We start from the raw sequence: 18,424 nt of genomic DNA, 5'->3' as shown, positions 1-18,424 counted from the left end.
AGAGCCCATGTGAGCGCGTTAGTGGGTGGATGCAAGAGTGCACGCCCATGGTGAGTGTTACGGAGGACGTAACGGAGGAGAGGTGTGGACCAAAGTGTGCGCAAGAGTGTGCGCGAGAGGTGTGGTGTGTAACAGGGAGAGCGTTGGTGGAATGTACGGGCGGCGTTGGAACGCCGGGTTTGGTGAGGGTGAAAGGGGTAGCGTATGCGTGTGAGCATGCAGGTGAAGCATCGACGGTAACCGGGTTAGCGGTTAGAGCGACGGATAGCCGATGCGAGCACTCGGTGCGAGGAGCCCTTTGTTGGATGCGAGGCCCGGCGCGGGTCGATGCTGCGTCGCTTCTCTTCGAAGCATCGTTGCCGATTCGGGCTTGGCCCCGCCCCGCACGGTCGAGTCCGGGCTTTGTCGGGCGAGGCGACCGGTCCGGTTCAAGGGCGAGTGGGAGGAAGCGACACGGTGCCCCCTCGTGGGGACGGGGTTCCGACCGGGGGAGATTGAGCCATCGGGCCCGGGACCGCAAGGTGCCGCGCCGAGATGGTGCGTGGAATCTCGGCCCAACCAAACCACCTCCCTTGAACCGAAAGCCAGACGGATTCAACCTGCAGGTGACCAAACCACCCGAATTCATTGCTCGGCTTTACGAACTGAGTTTAATGATGTCACGACGCACCGAGGCTAGGATATAGTGGACTGTGATGATGGTGATAGTGATAGTGATCGTGATTTGATACGAAATTTATAATAGTGGGTAGAATTAGCAGTAAATGACAAATTTTTGATTTGTTGGATTTGGACGAGCGAAATTGATAGTAGGACCTCCCCGATGTGGTGGAATGGCAAATCCACCATCCCTCACAGCGGGGGGCAAAGGAGCACTAGTTTATGGGGTTGATGGCAGTGAAAACTAGCCCGGGTGGGTTAGGATATTGTGTGTAGGGCCCTAGAAGATGACATTAGGTAACGATAAGATTAGTTAGTGACAAGGATACCTGTAGTGGGGACGCAGGTAGTTTAGTGTGGATGATAATGACGTGGGAGCGCAATAGTTTAAAGGGACGACTAGACTGGGAAGCGCAAGTTTCAGAGGGGAGTAGTTAGATGAGATGATGCCGTGTGTTTGAGGATTGAACAGGTGTGATTGCACAGGTGTGCAACTGAACAGGTGGATGGAGCAGTGTATGAGGGAGTAGTGGTGATTGTGTATTGTGCTGACCAAATGGTCCAGGAAGAGGAGGAGGGTGCAGGTGGCCCCAGGTGTGATTGCACAGGTGTGCAACGACAGGTGAATGGAGAACAGGTGTATGGAATAAATGGTATGGAGTATTGGAATGGATGGTCGTGGAGTGAGTAGGATGGAAAACTGTGGAGTGGAGTGGATGGTGCGAAGGTGTGAATGGGGGAAGAGTGGACCCCCATCACGGATACCCGGGGCGGGTAGTGTAAGTGTTAGGTAGAGGGTATAGGTAAATTGTGGTTGGATATTGGCATCTGTGGTGCGAGTGGAAGAATGATGTTTGGATGGGTGCATTAGTGTTGTGGAAATGGCTGGGCGTGTAGCCTGTTAGTGTGTGTAGTTGGTTTGGGCACTCCACCACTGTAAGGATGTCGGCCAGGTGAGGCCGCAGGTGGGCTCTGGGAGCCGGTAGTAGTTGTTGTGGATGGGGCCCGAGGATCCGGAGGACGGACCCGGGTAGCCCAGTGCCAGAGGGCACCGAGTGGGGTGACAGAGCCAGGAGGGGCCTTCCCCAGTTAGATAGGTTAGGGTGAGGAGCTAGGTAAGCTCGGGTGGCAACTGCAGTGGTGGAGGTGTGCAGGTGGGTAGACCTGCTGGGAGAGCTACACGTCACAGCCCAGAAATTGTGCAAGGGCACCGGGAGATGAATCGGGGGAGTGAGACCCCAAATTGAGAAGCACCACAGTTTGGTCAATGGTAATTGGTTTTTAGAACCCATAGTGTAAGCTGGCCAATGGATTGGCAGGGAAAGACCCCGGGTAGTGTAAAGTGTGTTAAAGTCATTTAGAGGATAGTTAGGAAGAAGGATCTCCTCGCACCATCTGCATCCACTCACCTGAGGTGATAGGTACTCCACACCATGCCATGTTTTGATTATTTTTTATGATGCAAATGTTTGGAATGTGAGACGCATCATGACGTGGGTGTGACATTGTGCTTGATGTTCCATCTCTTCCTCCTTATGAGGATTGATGACGAATTGGGTGATGGCAAATTTTGGCTAGAGGGATTGTGGTGACGAATTTGGTGTAAGGGAAATGTGGGGAAGACGTGACAGTAGCGACGAATTTGTAAATGTGTAGATTTTGTAAATATGGGGTAAGGGCAAGGGTAGTGTAGGTGACAGGGGGGGGTGACGTACGGTAGGGACGAGCTTTCTCATTTCGCTCTCCGTACGCATTTCGCCTTGCATTGCCTTATTGACGTGTACCCTTGTGACCTTACCCCTCGCTCATTTGTCTTTCCCCTTTTTTCTCCCACATGACCTGTGCGCCATTGGGCGCCGAGGGGAGCGTGCGTGAGTCGGCCATTGTACGCCCGGAACTCTCAGAACCAGCTGTCTGCATCGATGCACCACATTATGGACCACATGTCTGTGGCCGAGCACCACTTATGGACCCCATGGGTTGGGGCATGGCCCCTCTGCTGGAACCGGCCATGAGGGCCCGAAATCTTGCTGGCGGACCTTGGCCACAGGGCACCGATGCCCCACAGGTGAACCACACTAGTCGGCCCTGTGGGCCATAAATAAATAAAAATGGACACGTTGGGCACACTTTATTGCAAATAGGCCGCCAGTAAGAAAATGAAAGAATGACAACAACTGGAAGAACAAATAATAATAACCAGCAGAGGGAGCCGAAGAGAAAGAGATCACCTGCAGGGTTAGGGGTTGTTGATTTATTTTTTTTATTGTTGAACATTCTTGAACAATGGTGACTGCACCGATTGGAGCTTGGGTGTGTATTGGTGCGTTTTTGGGTGCTTTCATGGTGCATTGATGCAGAGCAGACTGTCTCCCCCCCAGAAAGAACAATCACAGGTCCTGGGTTAGTTTTGTAAATAAAAATAGCGTCATTGTAAATAATGCTCCCCACCGTCAGTGTATAGTTTGAAGACAATTCCGCAATTCGGTTAACTGTGGGCGTAAGTCTGTTAGGCAGGGTGCAATGGAGCAGCGGGACACATTTATTTATGTTTTAAAACTGTCGCACTCAGGGTCAGGTTAAAAGTAGAGGGAACTACACCTACGTGTCACACTAAATAAAAGTTGTAGGCCCGGGACGTGCCTAAGAGGAGGAGGGTGCAGTGTTGCGGATATGAGGACTGTATATATTTTTTTGATTGTGTGCTTTATTATTATTATTATTGTTATGCTGTGCCTCCTGCCTCCGGAGCTGTGTAAAGGTCAAAGGGCATCCCATAATTAGTCCATAAAGCATCCACACCACAGCCAATCATAGAATACCCCTGTTCAATAGTTATATCTTATTATGTGTTTTTAGGGTAAGGCTGTGTCTCCCATTAATTGAAATACTCCATTGCACAAGTGAAAGAGATAGATTCCCTTCATTCCCATTCCCAAAACCTCCATTCCCCCTTTTCGTCGATTAGAAACTACCTCCGCTCCAATTACCGCCATTGACCACGAGGCAGGGTCGGAGAAGAAAGGCGTGTCTCCACCTCGTCATAGAGGGGAGGAGTGAGCCAGCCCCACTCGACCAACCATGAGCCAGGGGTTTGGCTAGAGGGCGGAGGAAGAGCGATCGGGGAGGTTCGCAAAGGTTCAGGGGCGGGGCCTATATAACCCAAAGGGAGGGCGTGTCCAGGGGAGATGAGCTTTGACCGGCAGACAAAAGGGAGCCCAAGCCGTTGAGAAGAGAGAGGGTCCAAGAAGCAGAGCTGAGTTGTGTGGTTTTGGTCGTCAGTGGTTGCGTTGTGGTGGTCAGTGGTTGCGTTGGTTGCGTTGAGTTGTCGGTGGTGAGGAGTGATTGGACCAAGAGAACATAGAGAACATCCAAGGAGAGGACATCCCAGAAAGCACAAAGCCTGTTGTAATCCTGGAAAAGCAGCGGCGGCCACAGCAGCAACAACACCCAACAGCCGCTTGGGGCCTGGACGGCGGTTTTGAGCAGGGCCGCGAAGGAACGGCGGCTGCTAAACGCGCCGATCGTGCTGCACAATACAACTCCAAGCCATCCTCTCCTTCCAGCCGATTCCTGTCATCATTCCCCGTGTGAGTCTGTCTTTTGTTTGTTCTGTCCCTGGGTTAATTAAGACTGTAGGTAAGCTAGCGTTGCACTGTGTATCTAATCTCGTCTGTAAATAAACGTGACTGCTTTCTTTTTGCTTATGTGTAAATAATAAATCCAATTACTCTTCTGTCCGTCTTCTCGTCTTATTCCTTTTCCTCTTTGCATTCGGTCGTTTTAGAGTTTTCCAGATTGGGCAGCTGCGGTGCGATACGGCCAAAGTTTGGGGTGAATCGGGTGAGTTGGGGAAGAATCGGGGAACTGTTAGGTCGCGGTAATACACCACCGCTCGGTCAATATAACATCTTGTCCGCGATCCGTAACAATATATATATATATATATATATATATATATATATATATATATATATATATATATATATATATATATATATATATATATATATATATATATATATATACAGTCATCCCTCGCTATATCGCGGTTCACTTTTCGCGGATTCGGTACATCGCGGTTTTTTCTCGCTAGTATATGTAAAATTATATCGCGGATTTTTCGCTATATCGCGGGATTTTGCGGTATAAATGTATTTTTATATACTATTATTTTAAATATTTTTGTGGTAAAATAAGCATTTTCTAGCCTAAAAAATTAAAAAACGTAAAGAAATAAGAAAAATACAGTATTTAAAACATATTACAAGAAATAAAATACTGTACATAGTGTACAGTAGAAGGGTAGACAAAGAGTCGTGCGTATGGAAAACGCCAGCGTCATCACCTTCATCGTCATCAGTACTGCACAGCTAATTCATCATCATCTTCATCACGCAAGTTGTAGTATTGAAGAGCCGGGGCTCTTGCTTGATACGGACGAAATGACGGGCAAGACACAAACTCGTCCGAGAAGATATTTATTCTCAAAACCAACTCGGGAACACTGAAAAGCCCATTTATCGGGCTGCATTATAAAGCACAACCAGAAACCGAAAGCCACGCCTCTCAAGCGTGGCGTGCTTCGGTGAATCGGTGGTCACGTGATCAACAGGTGTAGCTGATTATACCCGCAAAGCGCGGCACGCTTTAGCGGTCACGTGACCAGCCACTCTCGCGCCGGGAATCCCCGTCGGTGACGTCACCGGCTGGAGCAAGGAGATTCTGATGCTGGTCTTGCTTGGGGAACCCATGGGTAGCTTAGCTACAGTATCTTCAATGGTGAGTACCCATTAGAATTTTATATGTTGTTAAAATTACGTATGTTTAAGAGTGTAAAAAGTGTTTAAGAGTATAGGAAGTGTTTATAAGAGTATGGGAAAGGTTAATAAGAGTGTGGGGAGTTCATAATGCTTTAAAATATATATTTAAAAAAAAAAAAAAATGGTCGCTACTTCGCGGATTTTCGTTTATCGCGGGGGGTTCTGGAACGTAACCCCCGCGATAAACGAGGGTTCACTGTATATATATATATAAATATATATATATATAGTTACATATATAGTTACATTTGTAGGGGGTAGGCAATAACTTAGTCCAGGTAGAATTGGATAGGTAGTGTGCTCCGACTGTCGTGAAGAAGAATAACCCCCATGTATCATAAGTAGGAAAATTATTTAGACCTGATGTCGTGTAAGCGCGTATCTTCGTTTCCATAATGAGGGGTGGGATTATGTTAATTAGTTAGGGATTATGGGTAATTAATCCCCTGTATGTAATGGCCTCTTATTTTTCCTTGTTCCTTATGACAACAGCAGCACACACATACAAAGCCATGCAATCGCGCATTTATAACACAAAATAAATAGACCGGAACAAGACATTGAACAATACTGCTGGCACTGCCAGCCGCGACATCGCCACATCAAGCAGGCAGGGCCGTAAGGCCACGCCCCGAAGAAGAGTGATTGGTCCGGGATTGATTGAAGCAAGGACTGCTAAGATGGGACTATGGGATTGGTGGAGCAGGCGCGGATGACGTCAGAGCCTAGCGTATAAAAGAATGCTCTCCCTGACATTTTTTCCTCCTGGCTGTATTTCATCTTCTGGCTATGACGGTGAGCGGTGACCATTTCGTATCTCACTCTGCTTCGGGATTTCATGGCGAATGGTCGGAGTTAATAGCGCTCCTGCACAAGGGGGATTCATCGACGAGCACATGAACATTTTGTAGCGCTCTTGCGCTGGGGACATTGGAAGTCTGGACAATCGGGAGGACGAGCGCGGCTGAGTGAACGAGGGCGCGCGGAGGCCTTTTTCCCCTTCAAGGCCGGTGCCGCGTCCAGACTGCACGCTTGGGGCCTGGACGACTCCTGACGAGGTTCACGAGCAGCTCGGAGCTGCAGTGCATTCAGAAAGTATTCAGACCCCTTCACTTTTTTCACATTTTGTTATGTTGCAGCCTTATGCTGAAATCGTTTAAAATCATTTTTTCCCTCATCAAGCTACACTCAATACCCCATAATGACAAAGAGAAAACAGGATTTTAGAAAGTTTTGCAAATTTATTAAAAAGAAAAAAATGAAATATCACATTTACATAAGTATTCAGACCCTTTGCTATGACACTTGAAATTTAGGACAGGTGCCTCCCATTTCTCTTGATCATCTTTGAGATGTTTCTACATCTTGATTGGAGTCCACCTGTGGTAAATTCAATTTATTGGACATGATTTGGAAAGGCACACACCTGTCTATATAAGGTCTCACAGCTGACAATGCATATCAGAGCAAAAATCAAGCTATGAGGTCGAAGGAACTGCCTGCAGAGCTCAGAGACAGGATTGTGTCAAGGCACAGATTTGCGGAAGCCTACAAAAAAAATTCTGCTGCATTGAAGATTCCCAAGAGCACAGTGGCCTCCATAATTCTTAAATGGAAGAAGTTTGGAACAACCAGGACTCTTCCTAGAGCTGGCCGCCCGGCCAAACTGAGCAATCGGGGGAGAAGGGTCTTCGTAAGAGAGGTGACCAAGAACCCGATGGTCACTCTGGCTGAGCTCCAGAGATGGCAGAGTGGCCAGAGTGGCCAGATGAGCTCCAGTGACCAAGAACCCGATGGTCACTCTGGCTGAGCTCCAGAGATCCTGTGTGGAGATGGGAGAAACTTCCAGAAGGACAACCTTCACTGCAACACCCCACCGATCTGGGCTTTATGGCAGAGTGGCCGGACGGAAGCCTCTCCTCAGTGAAAGACACATGAAAGCCCGCTTGGAGTTTGCAAAAAAGCACCTAAAGGACTCTCAGACTGTGAGAAACAAGATTCTGTGGGCTTTCATGTGTCTTTCACTGAGGAGAGGCTTCCGTCTGGCCACTCTGCCATAAATCCCGGATCTTCTTCCGCCTCCTTTCTGATATTGTGCACCTATCCTTGGGAGTTAATTAATTCCCAACACAGCGATTGAGTTTTAGCAAGACCGTCGACGCGACAATACAAACGGCTAATTTTAGAATGTCTTCACAATAAAGGTATGTGCCAAATTTCGGGTAAATTGGATTTATCATGGAGATGTATGAGAAAAAATGAAGCAGGTGCATAAGAACCATGTATTCCTGAAATCTAGCCACACAAGGTAATTTGGGGTATCACTTTGGTGATGACATAATTTGTATTAAAGTGTTAAAATTTTAATAGCTCTGTCAGTATCATTACAAAAATGACCAAAATTTCAGCTTCATAAGGCATAAATTAAAAGTGTTTTCAAACCATCAACCAGACAAACAAAGAACCGAGCAGGGTCAAATGTACAGCTGTAGATCAAGATACATCATGAGTATGTGTACCTTGCTTCCCGTTCATCCAGTTGTTGGCTTTCCTCCCGAAGCCTCTCAAGCTCCTCACCAACCTGCTTCCGCTGGGCCTCCACAGTAACCAGCTGTGCTACAAGGCTAGCTTCTTCACGACGTAGAGAACCCAACTCTTCCTGCAGCTTTGCCTCCGACTCAGCACCTACTCTACCACCAACACTCTCTTGTTCCAATCTTTCCAAAAACTCCCTGTAGCATAACAATCCAAGTAATATGGCATGCTTTTTTGTTAAAACAAATGTTTGCCCAATGCTCAGCATTGCATAAAATCACAAAAGGAAAATTGCCTCATTGATAACCATTCAATAAACAACAAGATGAATGCCAGTTTATGGTCTCCATAACAATCTGAAAGCTGTCTAGAAAGACAACCTTCATACACTTGGCCAACACTATATTACACTGTGGTACATCACAGTGACATGGGGTAGTCATCTGTATCACTGAGTGCTTGCTGACCTGGAAAATATCAAAAGTGCTGACCTCCAAAATAGTGTACATTATCAAGTTTGCTTTTAATGCTTGATTACTGTGCATTCTGATGAGCTTGATTAAACCATACTATTATTCGACTTAATTAAACCATATTCGATTTTTCAGGGTCCTTCATCGTGAATAACACACGATCCAAACAGAGCCAATGGAAATCTGACGAAACACACCTGGGCAGTGTATGATCAGCAGAGGATTACAGACCTGATGTGTTAGGCCCACCAGAAAACAAAATGGTGGCCATATCATTTTGTCTCGGTGCTATTGTTGATCGAGTTAAGCGACAGATGTGGAGGTGGTCTGGCAGCTGTCTGACCAATGGGTGCACATTTCGAAAAATCAACCCCCAACAGAAATATGATTGATGCTGTGAAGAGGAACAGGTTGAGATGGTTTGGCCATGTGTTGAGGAAGGATGAAAGTGACTGGTTGAGAAGAGTGATGGAAATGAATGTCGAAGGAAGTAGACGGGGAAGACCGAGAAAGACTTGGCTCAAGATGGTGGAAGAAGAAATGCGGGCAAGGGGGTTAACAAGGAGAGATGCAGAAAATATGGCAAAATGGAGAAGATTGTCATGGGGACCGCAAGGCTAACCCCCGCTCTAGCAGGGAAAATGGCCTAAAAATGCATGTTGTTGTTGTTGTAACCCCCAACAAGAACCACAACAATAACAAAAACAGCAACAACAACATGCTCTTGTAGATCTGCAACATGTCACAGGTAAAAAGAGGTCAAGAAAAAGGAACAAAACACAGGTGATAAAAAAACATACAATTTGTACCCCAATAGAAACAGCATTTTGCATGCAATGCACAGTCAAAGCAATGAAATAATGGTTACCTCAACCACAGGAAATTGTTTGACATTTACACGTGTATAACATACCTCTTGTTGTTGTATATAAATTTTGTTCTCTACATCAACTTCAACTGCAAACATTAGCAGACGTTACACATACTTTCCCACCTGGATTCTCACGAAGCTAATCTCCACCCAATGGTCAAATGCAAAGATATGTCGTGGTGAAACAGAACTTGCATCATTTTGTCCATGACACAAAGACGTTGTCCCACAAGACACAAAAACATGTTAATTTCTACATGAAAATGAATAAACACTGGACAGTATATATGCCTAATTTGTACAAAAACAACCAAACAACCTAGAGTTCATAGAACACATTACTCTGCGCTGGTAATGAAACAAGGATATGGGCGGAGTCTACGAGTTCTACGAGGAAAAATGCTGTAATATTTTGTCCAGGTACTGCTACATGGAAGTGTTTTGGAAATGCCAAAAAGGCAATTTGTGTTCTACAATGTTTAAGTATATCGTTCAATTGAAATAAAATAACGATTTTATAAACTGCAGAAAAGAATTCCGTAAGTTTACTGTCATTGATGCAGTGTCTTATACACCATCTGATTTAACACAATACATTAGTTATTCAGCCTATTGTTTATGTCCTTTATGACGTCCTTAAAAACAGTAAGTTTCCTGTTTGGAATGATTTTCAATTTTGTTCGACTGCCAGGCAGGTAGACAGAATAAAGAAATTACCTCATTCTTTTCTACACATGTGCGGTCAGGACAAATTCAGAACTAGAAAAGTACTACAAATCTCCAGGTTTGTTTTCCCGATTCATATTCCGATTCGTGTTCAAAATATAGCATTCAATTGAAATTACGTTGTTCCTCGATCATACACTGCATTTGTAGACAGATAGGACAAACAGACAGACATAAGTGAACCAGGATGCATATCACCTGTAGTCCCGGCATTCATCCTCGCTCACTTTAAGCTGCTGGTCCATTTGATCTAGCAGGGCATCAGTGCACTCTTCACAAAGAGGATGATCTACATCAGTCTGCCCTGACATGACGTCAAACAGCGCACTGGTAACCTAAAATAGACAAGAAGTTCGGGATAAACAAACATTATCCGCATAACCCGTCAGGTTTAACATTTATTGTGATAACACTTAACCTCTCAACAAAACAATCCACAATCACTTAAAGCAATATATTTTCCCAGAACATAAATTCCCAACGTTATCGGACCACATAAAATGTCTACCCAAACATTTTCAATTCATTCTACCACCGAAAGAAGCAACAGCACTCACATATGCAGTCATCCTGTTCTTAAATCAATGTAATGATCCCACTTTCACCTACAGACTTCATGTCTCAATTCCCCTGTCATCTCCACACCAAACAACACTTCAAACCTCCTGAACATAATGGTGGAGGAACCCTCACCTTAAGTCGGCGGCTAAGGTGCTCCATCATATTGCCATCAGGAGCATCGCCAATGAGCGTGAAACTGTTGGCACTGTCCATAGACATCCCTCTGATGAATAACAAAACACCAGTACTCAAGATGACAGCATTTGGAACCCTGCAACTTGATGCTTTAACATTGGGATTAAGTGACATGCTGTAACACACACTCTATCAACAAAATGTTTTTTTTATGTGGCCACGAAAAGCCGTGAAAACGCAAAGCACAGGGCTGCTAATGTCGAAGCCGGTCATGTTCGCGGCTCGTGGAAGATATGTGTTTTGCGTATTTCCTCCATACTCATTCAACCCTTTCTCCTTTCTCTGATCCATGCCCTCACTACAGGGAATTTTCCCAGATTGTTTTTCACAGTTTTGTTTAAATATTATTTAAATATGTTCAAACTTTCCCCTGCAGTGTTTTATTCAGTGGTTTATTTCAACTCGCTGTTTTTCTTCCTATTTAAAAGGCTTTTTTCAATTTCCTCATCAAATCATTCCACTTCAAAAAAAAATTATATCTCTTACAGTCCTTCCTTTCTACATTCTCCAAACTCACCTGCATTCCACCCCTCTTCTATAATTTTCAAACGGATCTCTGACTTGAAAATCACAATAAACCCAGTTTGTAATAAATGTTCGTTTTTCATGAATCATCCACTTTAAAAACTTCCCCCTTCCCCCTACCCTCCTAAACTCCCCCCTTACCTTTCCCCTCCAAAACTCCGCCCTCACCCTCGCCCCTTCCCTCCTAAACTCCTCCTCGCCCCTTCCCTCCTAAACTCCTCCTCGCCCCTTCCCTCCTAAACTCCTCCTCACCCCTTCCCTCCTAAACTCCTCCTCGCCCCTTCCCTCCTAAACTCCTCCTCGCCCCTTCCCTCCTAAACTCCCCTTCGCCCCTTCCCTCCTAAACTCCCCCTCGCCCCTTCCCTCCTAAACTCCCCCTCGCCCCTTCCCTCCTAAACTCCCCCTCGCCCCTTCCCTCCTAAACTCCCCCTCGCCCCTTCCCTCCTAAACTCCCCCTCACCCCTTCCCTCCTAAACTCCCCCCTACCATCCTAAACTCCCCCCTCGCCCCTTCCCTCCTAAACTCCCCCCTCGCCCCTTCCCTCCTAAACTCCCCCCTCGCCCCTTCCCTCCTAAACTCCCCCTCGCCCCTTTCCTCCTAAACTCTCCCTCGCCCCTTCCCTCCAAAACTCCCCCTCGCCCCTTCCCTCCGAAACTCCCCCTCGCCCCTTCCCTCCTAAACTCCCCTCGCCCCTTCCCTCCTAAACTCGCCCTCGCCCCTTCCCTCCTAAACTCCCCCTCGCCCCTTCCCTCCTAAACTCCCCCTCGCCCCTTCCCTCCTAAACTCCCCTCGCCCCTTCCCTCCTAAACTCCCCCTTGCCCCTTCCCTCCTAAACTCCCCCTTGCCCCTTCCCTCCTAAACTCCCCCTCGCCCCTTCCCTCCTAAACTCCCCCTCGCCCCTTCCCTCCTAACCTCCCCCTCGCCCCTTCCCTCCTAAACTCCCCCTCGCCCCTTCCCTCCTAAACTCCCCCTCGCCCCTTCCCTCCTAAACTCCCCCTCGCCCCTTCCCTCCTAAACTCCCCCTCACCCCTTCCCTCTAAATCTCCCCCCTTGCTCCTCCCCTTCAAACACCCCCTCATCCTCCTCATAGCTGCCTCCTGCCCACTTCCTCTCCCTTTAATCACATACCTAAACCTCCTCCAACCTTCGACTTTGCTTTCCCCCCCCCCCCCTCAAACAACACCTCACTGTGCCTCATCCCATCACCATCAAACCTTTTGTCCTCCTCATCCTTCCCTTTCTCCTAACTCTACTGCAATCTCTGACACACTCTCAACAGCTCTCCCTACCTCCCCCTCTAATCCCTCATCTTACCCTACCCCTCCGCTGTCCTGTACCCAATGCCCCCCCTCCCTCTTCTTTAACGGTATGGACCTCAAACATCCGGGGCCTTCGCTCAAACCTGATTGATCTCTCCATACAGGTTGCTTCTGACAAGCCAGACGTAATCTGCTTAACAGAAACTTTTCTCCTTCAAGATGTCTCCGATTCCTAAATATCTCTTCCTGGTTATTCACTCCTCCAGAATGATAGACCCGAGCCTTGTCCTGGTGGTGGGGTTGCTATCTTTATCAAAAACTCTCTTCCTCACTCTCTTTGCACTGCCCTCTCTCCACCCCACCCACAGGAGTACCTCTGGCTACAGCTTCCTCTCCGCTCCCACCTTTTGTTCATATCTGTTCTGTACCGTCCTCCAAACAGCGACGACTCCATTTACATCTCTGTCTGACAACATGGACCAACTTCTATCCACTCATCCCAACTCTCTCTTCCTCATATGTGGCGACTTCAACTGTCATCATGCCAGCTGGCTGGGTGTAGGTTCCTCTTACACCAGCCATGGCACCTCAGCAAAGGACTTCTGCAACTCACTGGGACTGACACAATCTGTCAATTTCCCGACCCGGATATCAGTCAACGGAGCATCGTCTCTTCTAGACTTGGTTATGACAAACTTCCCTGCAAATGTCTGCTGTTGTTCTTCTTCTGCTCCAATCGGTTCATCTGATCATTTGCTTGTTAAAGTGGACATCTCTCTGGCCATTATCTGAGAGCCTCCTCAGCGCCGAAGAGTCTGGCATTTCACTCAGGCTGACTGACACAGTCTTCAAGCAGCCATTAATCATCTGGGCTGGTCTCCCATCTCTACTGCCTCTGACATCAACTCTTCCTGGTAATTCTTCCCAAGTGAACTGCTCTCTCTCTCTCATGCACAGATGTCATACCCTTCCTCCCGTCCATAGTACACGGAAGCTTGTGGTGAGGAGGTTGCCATGAAACAACTTGCCTTCACCTCATGGAAGGCTAATCCAACTGAAGGCAATCTCAGTTCTTTTCACAAAGCTTGGAACAAGTGTGTGTCTACCCTCAGGGGAAACCCTGTTTCCCTCCTCCAAATCCTGGTGGCGTCTGGTCAAATCTGTTTCTGGTGTTTGTTCCCCTTCCATCCCCTCCCTTACCACAAATGGCTACACAGCTGACACCACACGTGAAAAAGCCAAATGCCTCAACTCTGTGATTGCCTCAAAATCTTTTGTCCCAAACCCGTCTCTCTCTGTACCCACCTTACCCAGTCAAACCCAGCTGCTCCTGGACTCTGTGTCCTTCTCTCCTGACAAGGTGGAGAAGTTTTTGTCAAACCTCGACTCCGATTCTGCAACTGGACCAGACGGCATCAGCCCATGGGTCCGAAAATCCTGCTCTGCTGCTCTTTCACATCCTCTCTCTGTTCTCTTCACCCTCTCTTTTGCTCAGGTCATCTGCCATCTGCTTGGAAATCAGCTAACATTACCGCTTCACACAAAAAGGTGCAAAAAGAGATCCTTGCAACTACAGACCAATGAGCCTGATCCCAATAATCAGCAAGGTCATGGAATCAATCATCGCTTCTGACATCAAATCCTTCCTCTTCTTCAATGGCTTGATCTCGGATCATCAATTTGGATTCAGACCAGGTCATTCTACTCTGGCCATGCTGCTTCTGCTGTCTCAACAATGGATGGAGGTCCTCAATGCCAAATAGGAAATCAGAGTTGTCTCCCTTGACATATCACGTGCCTTTGATACGGGCTGGCACCCAGCTCTGCTCACCAAACTCTCCTCCGATGGTATTCATGGACATAGCCACGCATGGCTTGCGGACTTCCTCTCTGGCCATAGTCAACGTGGGGCCCTGAATGGATTTCTCTCCTCTCCCCTTCCTGTTCAGGCTGAAGTTCCCCCAGGCAGTGTTCTGGGCCCTGTGCTTTTTCTAGTCTTCATCAATGATCTCTCCGACTCTCTGGATAATCCTCTCTATCTCTTTGCTGATGACTCCACTCTCTACCGCTCTATCCCTCATCCCTCTGATCGGCAGTCTGCAGCCTCCTAACTCTCTGCAGACCTGGACAAAATCACAGACTGCTCAAACAAGTGGAACATGTCTTTCAATCCTGACAAATCTAACACTCTCACTTTGTCTCTCCGAAAAGACCGACTGGACAACCCTCCCATCTACTTTCTGAACAATCCTCTCCAAGAAGTTCTGTAACTCAAGCTTTTGGGTCCCACTTTCCACCATGATCTTTCCTGGGAAAACCACATTTCCAAGCTGGCTTCCAAAGCCAGTCGCCGACTGGGCATCCTCTGTCATGCGAAGTCCTTCCATGGCACACCTGAGCTCCTCACCACATACAAGGCTTTCATCCGCAGCTCAATGGAATACTGTTCTCCCCGCTGGGCTGGTGCTACTGCCTCACACCTAACACGGCTTCATGCTGTTGAAACCAAAGCTTTCAGAATCATTGGAATCTCCCACGATGAAGGGAAGCTTTCTGAGGCTTTCTGAGGCTGAGGCTTTGAGCGCAAAGCTTTCTGAAAGCCATTCACTCACTCACCGCAGGCAGGTTGGTGGACTTTCTGTATTCTACAGACTCCTCTCTGGCCTAGCTCCCCCAGATATTCCTAAAGGTCGCACAAGATCTGCCAGCAACCCTCTTCTGGTGAAACTGCCAAAATCAAGACTCTCTGCTCACCTTCACTCTTTCATTCATCTTTATTCCCACCTCTGGAACAAACGCCCTCACCCTCTTCAATCCGACTCCTCACTCCAGTTCTTTAAAATAGCTGTTCACCACCATCTCTTATCTCCCGCCATCCAAAACCTTGATCTTTTTTACCCCCGTTAATTCACCCGAGATCCACTTTTTTGAAATAGCGACTTCTTTCCTGGAAGTTCTAGCAGTGTCCATGTGTTTTATACCTCTCCCACCCCCCGCCCCTTCCCATGTCTCCTCCCCCCAAGTCCTGTCCCTCCAACCGATCTCCCGATGTCCTTGTTCTCTACTGTTGTACTTGTGTCCTTCCCTCTCTCTCCCCACCTTGTCTCCCGCTCCCTTTATCATATGTTTTATGTCAGTTTGTTTTTTTGTGATTAATGTTAGCTCTTACACGAGCCTCAATCTTGTATACAAAAAAAAGAAAAAGAAAAAAAAAAAGGGTCCAGTTGCTTTGTGCGTGGCTGGTGTAAGATATGTTTTAGAACTGTGTTATGCTCGTGGATCGTGGAAAAAAAAATTGCGCCCGTGAAAGACCACAAATACGCGGGACACGGCCACGAAAAGTAGTAGCAGGTCGCAATTTATCAACCACGAATACACGAAACCCTCAAATGTTGGGACCGTGAATGTCGAGATCCGACTGTACTTCAATGTGAATTACAAGGACACTAGTAAGCAAAGAGAAAATTCGCCATGGTACAGAGGCATTGTTACGTTGGAGGGGGTACATATTATGTAGCATGTTAAGTTTATGTGTTCCATGTGTTCGCGTAGGTTAGAACCACCGGTGGAGTTTGGGGGGGTAGGGGGGAGGAGGGGAGCGATGCCCCTACCTTAATTTTTTTCAGTAGTTTACAATTAAGATAAAAACACGTGAGTAACAAAAATGAACGTACGCCTTTGGTCAATGAAGTCAAATGAAATCAAATGAATAATGAACGTACACCTAATAATGAAGTCACACTACACCTATGGTTAGAACATTTTTTTTTGTAACCAGGGACCCGTTCAATTGAAGTTAGTCTGTTATTCGTCCCCTACCCTGTGGGGACTGTAGGTTTGCTCTCCCTTTGTCCATCCGTCCCACCTGTGGTTTTCTGCACTTTTTTCATCCCATTTAACATATTCAACTGAAACTTGGTACATCGCTTTATTATGACAACTTACAAGAGCAAGTTTGAACTTCGGGGTGTTTCACCAATTTTTCACAGAGTTGTGCTCTTTTTAAAATTGAGAAATATCACATATTATACATGTGTCAGTTTTCCAGACTTTTCCTCCTTACCCTTTAACATATTGAACCAAAACTTGGTAGCGGGCATGTGTAGCAAAGCAAATCTTGTTACACATGCCATGAGGTGAGCAGAATTGACATAGACATCAGATTGGAAATCATATTCATATACGTGTCCTCTGTATGAACCTGGCAAGGTAAGGAGAGGGGTGATTTTTGGATGTGTCAGGTTTGTGTTTCGGCCGATAAACCCCCATGTCCAGTAGAGGCACACTGGGTAGAAAGCATGTGGTACGGTGACGGCCATTACAAGGACCCTCCCCACACTCCCCGAGGGTGTGTCGGAAGGCGTTGCGTCATTGGTTTGGACAGAGCCGATGACAACACTGCGTCCATATGGCATCACCACAAATGCGGTGACATGTCACCTCACTTATACCTCGGTCACAAATGGCCTGCGGCGTGATGGCGGCGGCCATAAGTCCCCAAAATTGCCATAACCGTGCGGTGGCTGCACGGTAGATACGGTAGCCGTGAGGCGATCGCACGGTTTTTTGCTCGTCGCAGGGGCTTACGATTTTTTAAAATTTGACATTAAACTTTGTTTCGGAAATCGCAAGGCCGTAGGCCGCAACCCCACCGCATGTAGTATCGCAAGGTCACTGTACGGTTGCCGTGAGGTGACCTCAGGGTCACCTCACGGTTTTTACCCTGTCACTCTGAACCGTGTACTGCGATTGACTACTAGGACTTTGAACTGTGTACTGTGAGTGACGTGTTATGCTTTGTTTATATAGAGACAATAAAAATTATTGGTGAAGATGTCTATATGTCATATGAATAAAGAGTTTTCCATGTCATAATAATAAAGAGTTTTCCTTCTAAGTTTGTTCGTCCGTTTGTATGTTTGTTTTTTAGTTTGTTTGTTTGTTACCACTCTACAGGCCACAGTTTTTAGATATCTTCTCGAAATTTTCAAGAAACATTCGCCTGTGGCCTTCCTGGAAACGATTAGATTTTGGTGATGATCCGGATCAGTATCCGGATTTGCCAGACGTTTGAACGTTTCGTTAACATTACGAGATAGGCACTTTTTTCAGTTTGTTGCTCTTTCCTCTTCCATCACTTGTCAGACCTCTTTCTTATTCCATGTGCATATTCATCCTTTGGTTCCCTAGACTCGACGTATATTTCATCCTCATCTGGATCTTCTTCTGGATCTGACAGTAAATTTATTTCCATTTCAAGGGTACGTTTTGGAATACAATCCTGATGTGAATATAACAGATATAGTCTAGTAGGAAGACTAGGTCCCCCTGCACCCCCCGGAGATATACTTCTAATCAGTGTTTCTAGATTGGAAAAAATGTGTAGAAAATGACTAGCTATGGCCCCAAGCTGAAAAAATGTCCCACATACCATTTTTATGCAAATTACTGCTGCAAATTTTATGCAAAATTATGCAAATTTTATGCAAATTTTTGATGAGGAGTAGAGTTGAGGGGTCTTTGAGGGCTTCATCGAGGTGCTCTCGGTTGCAAGACTGGGTCATTCTGAGAAGCACAGCAGGGTCAGAGATCATGATGTTCTCCTCCTCAGTGAATCTCTCCATCAACAGCCTCTCCATTGCCTCACACACTGTTTTGAGGCAAAAGAGGGACTTTGCGTAGGCCTTTCCACTGAGAACACCTTTGAGAGATCCACTTGTTACTAGTTGTGCCTCAAAGAGAATCTCTGCATATCCAGAACCACGCATCTTGTGTCCAGTGAGCATCCCGATGTAG

At 46.7% G+C, this 18,424-nt stretch overlaps 2 protein-coding genes across 7 annotated transcripts in view; both read right to left on the bottom strand.

Annotated features, from left to right (window-relative positions):
• Positions 1–18,424, bottom strand: part of LOC137431519 (arf-GAP with GTPase, ANK repeat and PH domain-containing protein 1) — a 709,868-nt gene that overhangs the window by 632,252 nt on the left and 59,192 nt on the right. The gene's annotated exons all lie outside the window — the stretch shown is intronic.
• Positions 1–18,424, bottom strand: part of BECN1 (beclin 1) — a 79,387-nt gene that overhangs the window by 41,021 nt on the left and 19,942 nt on the right. For 5 of the 6 annotated variants that reach the window (XM_068122917.2, XM_068122920.2, XM_068122915.2 and 2 more), the window contains exons 5-7: positions 10,782–10,872; positions 10,287–10,423; positions 8,003–8,215 (exon numbers count right to left, since the gene is read on the bottom strand). In XM_068122917.2, coding sequence (XP_067979018.2) covers positions 8,003–8,215; positions 10,287–10,423; positions 10,782–10,872 — 441 coding nt within the window. The remainder of the gene's footprint in view (positions 1–8,002; positions 8,216–10,286; positions 10,424–10,781; positions 10,873–18,424) is intronic. The other variant, XM_078782183.1, reaches the window with a different exon arrangement.

The sequence above is a fragment of the Myxine glutinosa genome, chromosome 7 (assembly GCF_964187855.1).
Source record: "Myxine glutinosa chromosome 7, kmMyxGlut1.1, whole genome shotgun sequence".
In the NCBI taxonomy this organism is placed as follows: Eukaryota; Metazoa; Chordata; class Myxini; order Myxiniformes; family Myxinidae; genus Myxine; species Myxine glutinosa.
This window is presented reverse-complemented; position numbering and strand designations above follow the sequence as displayed.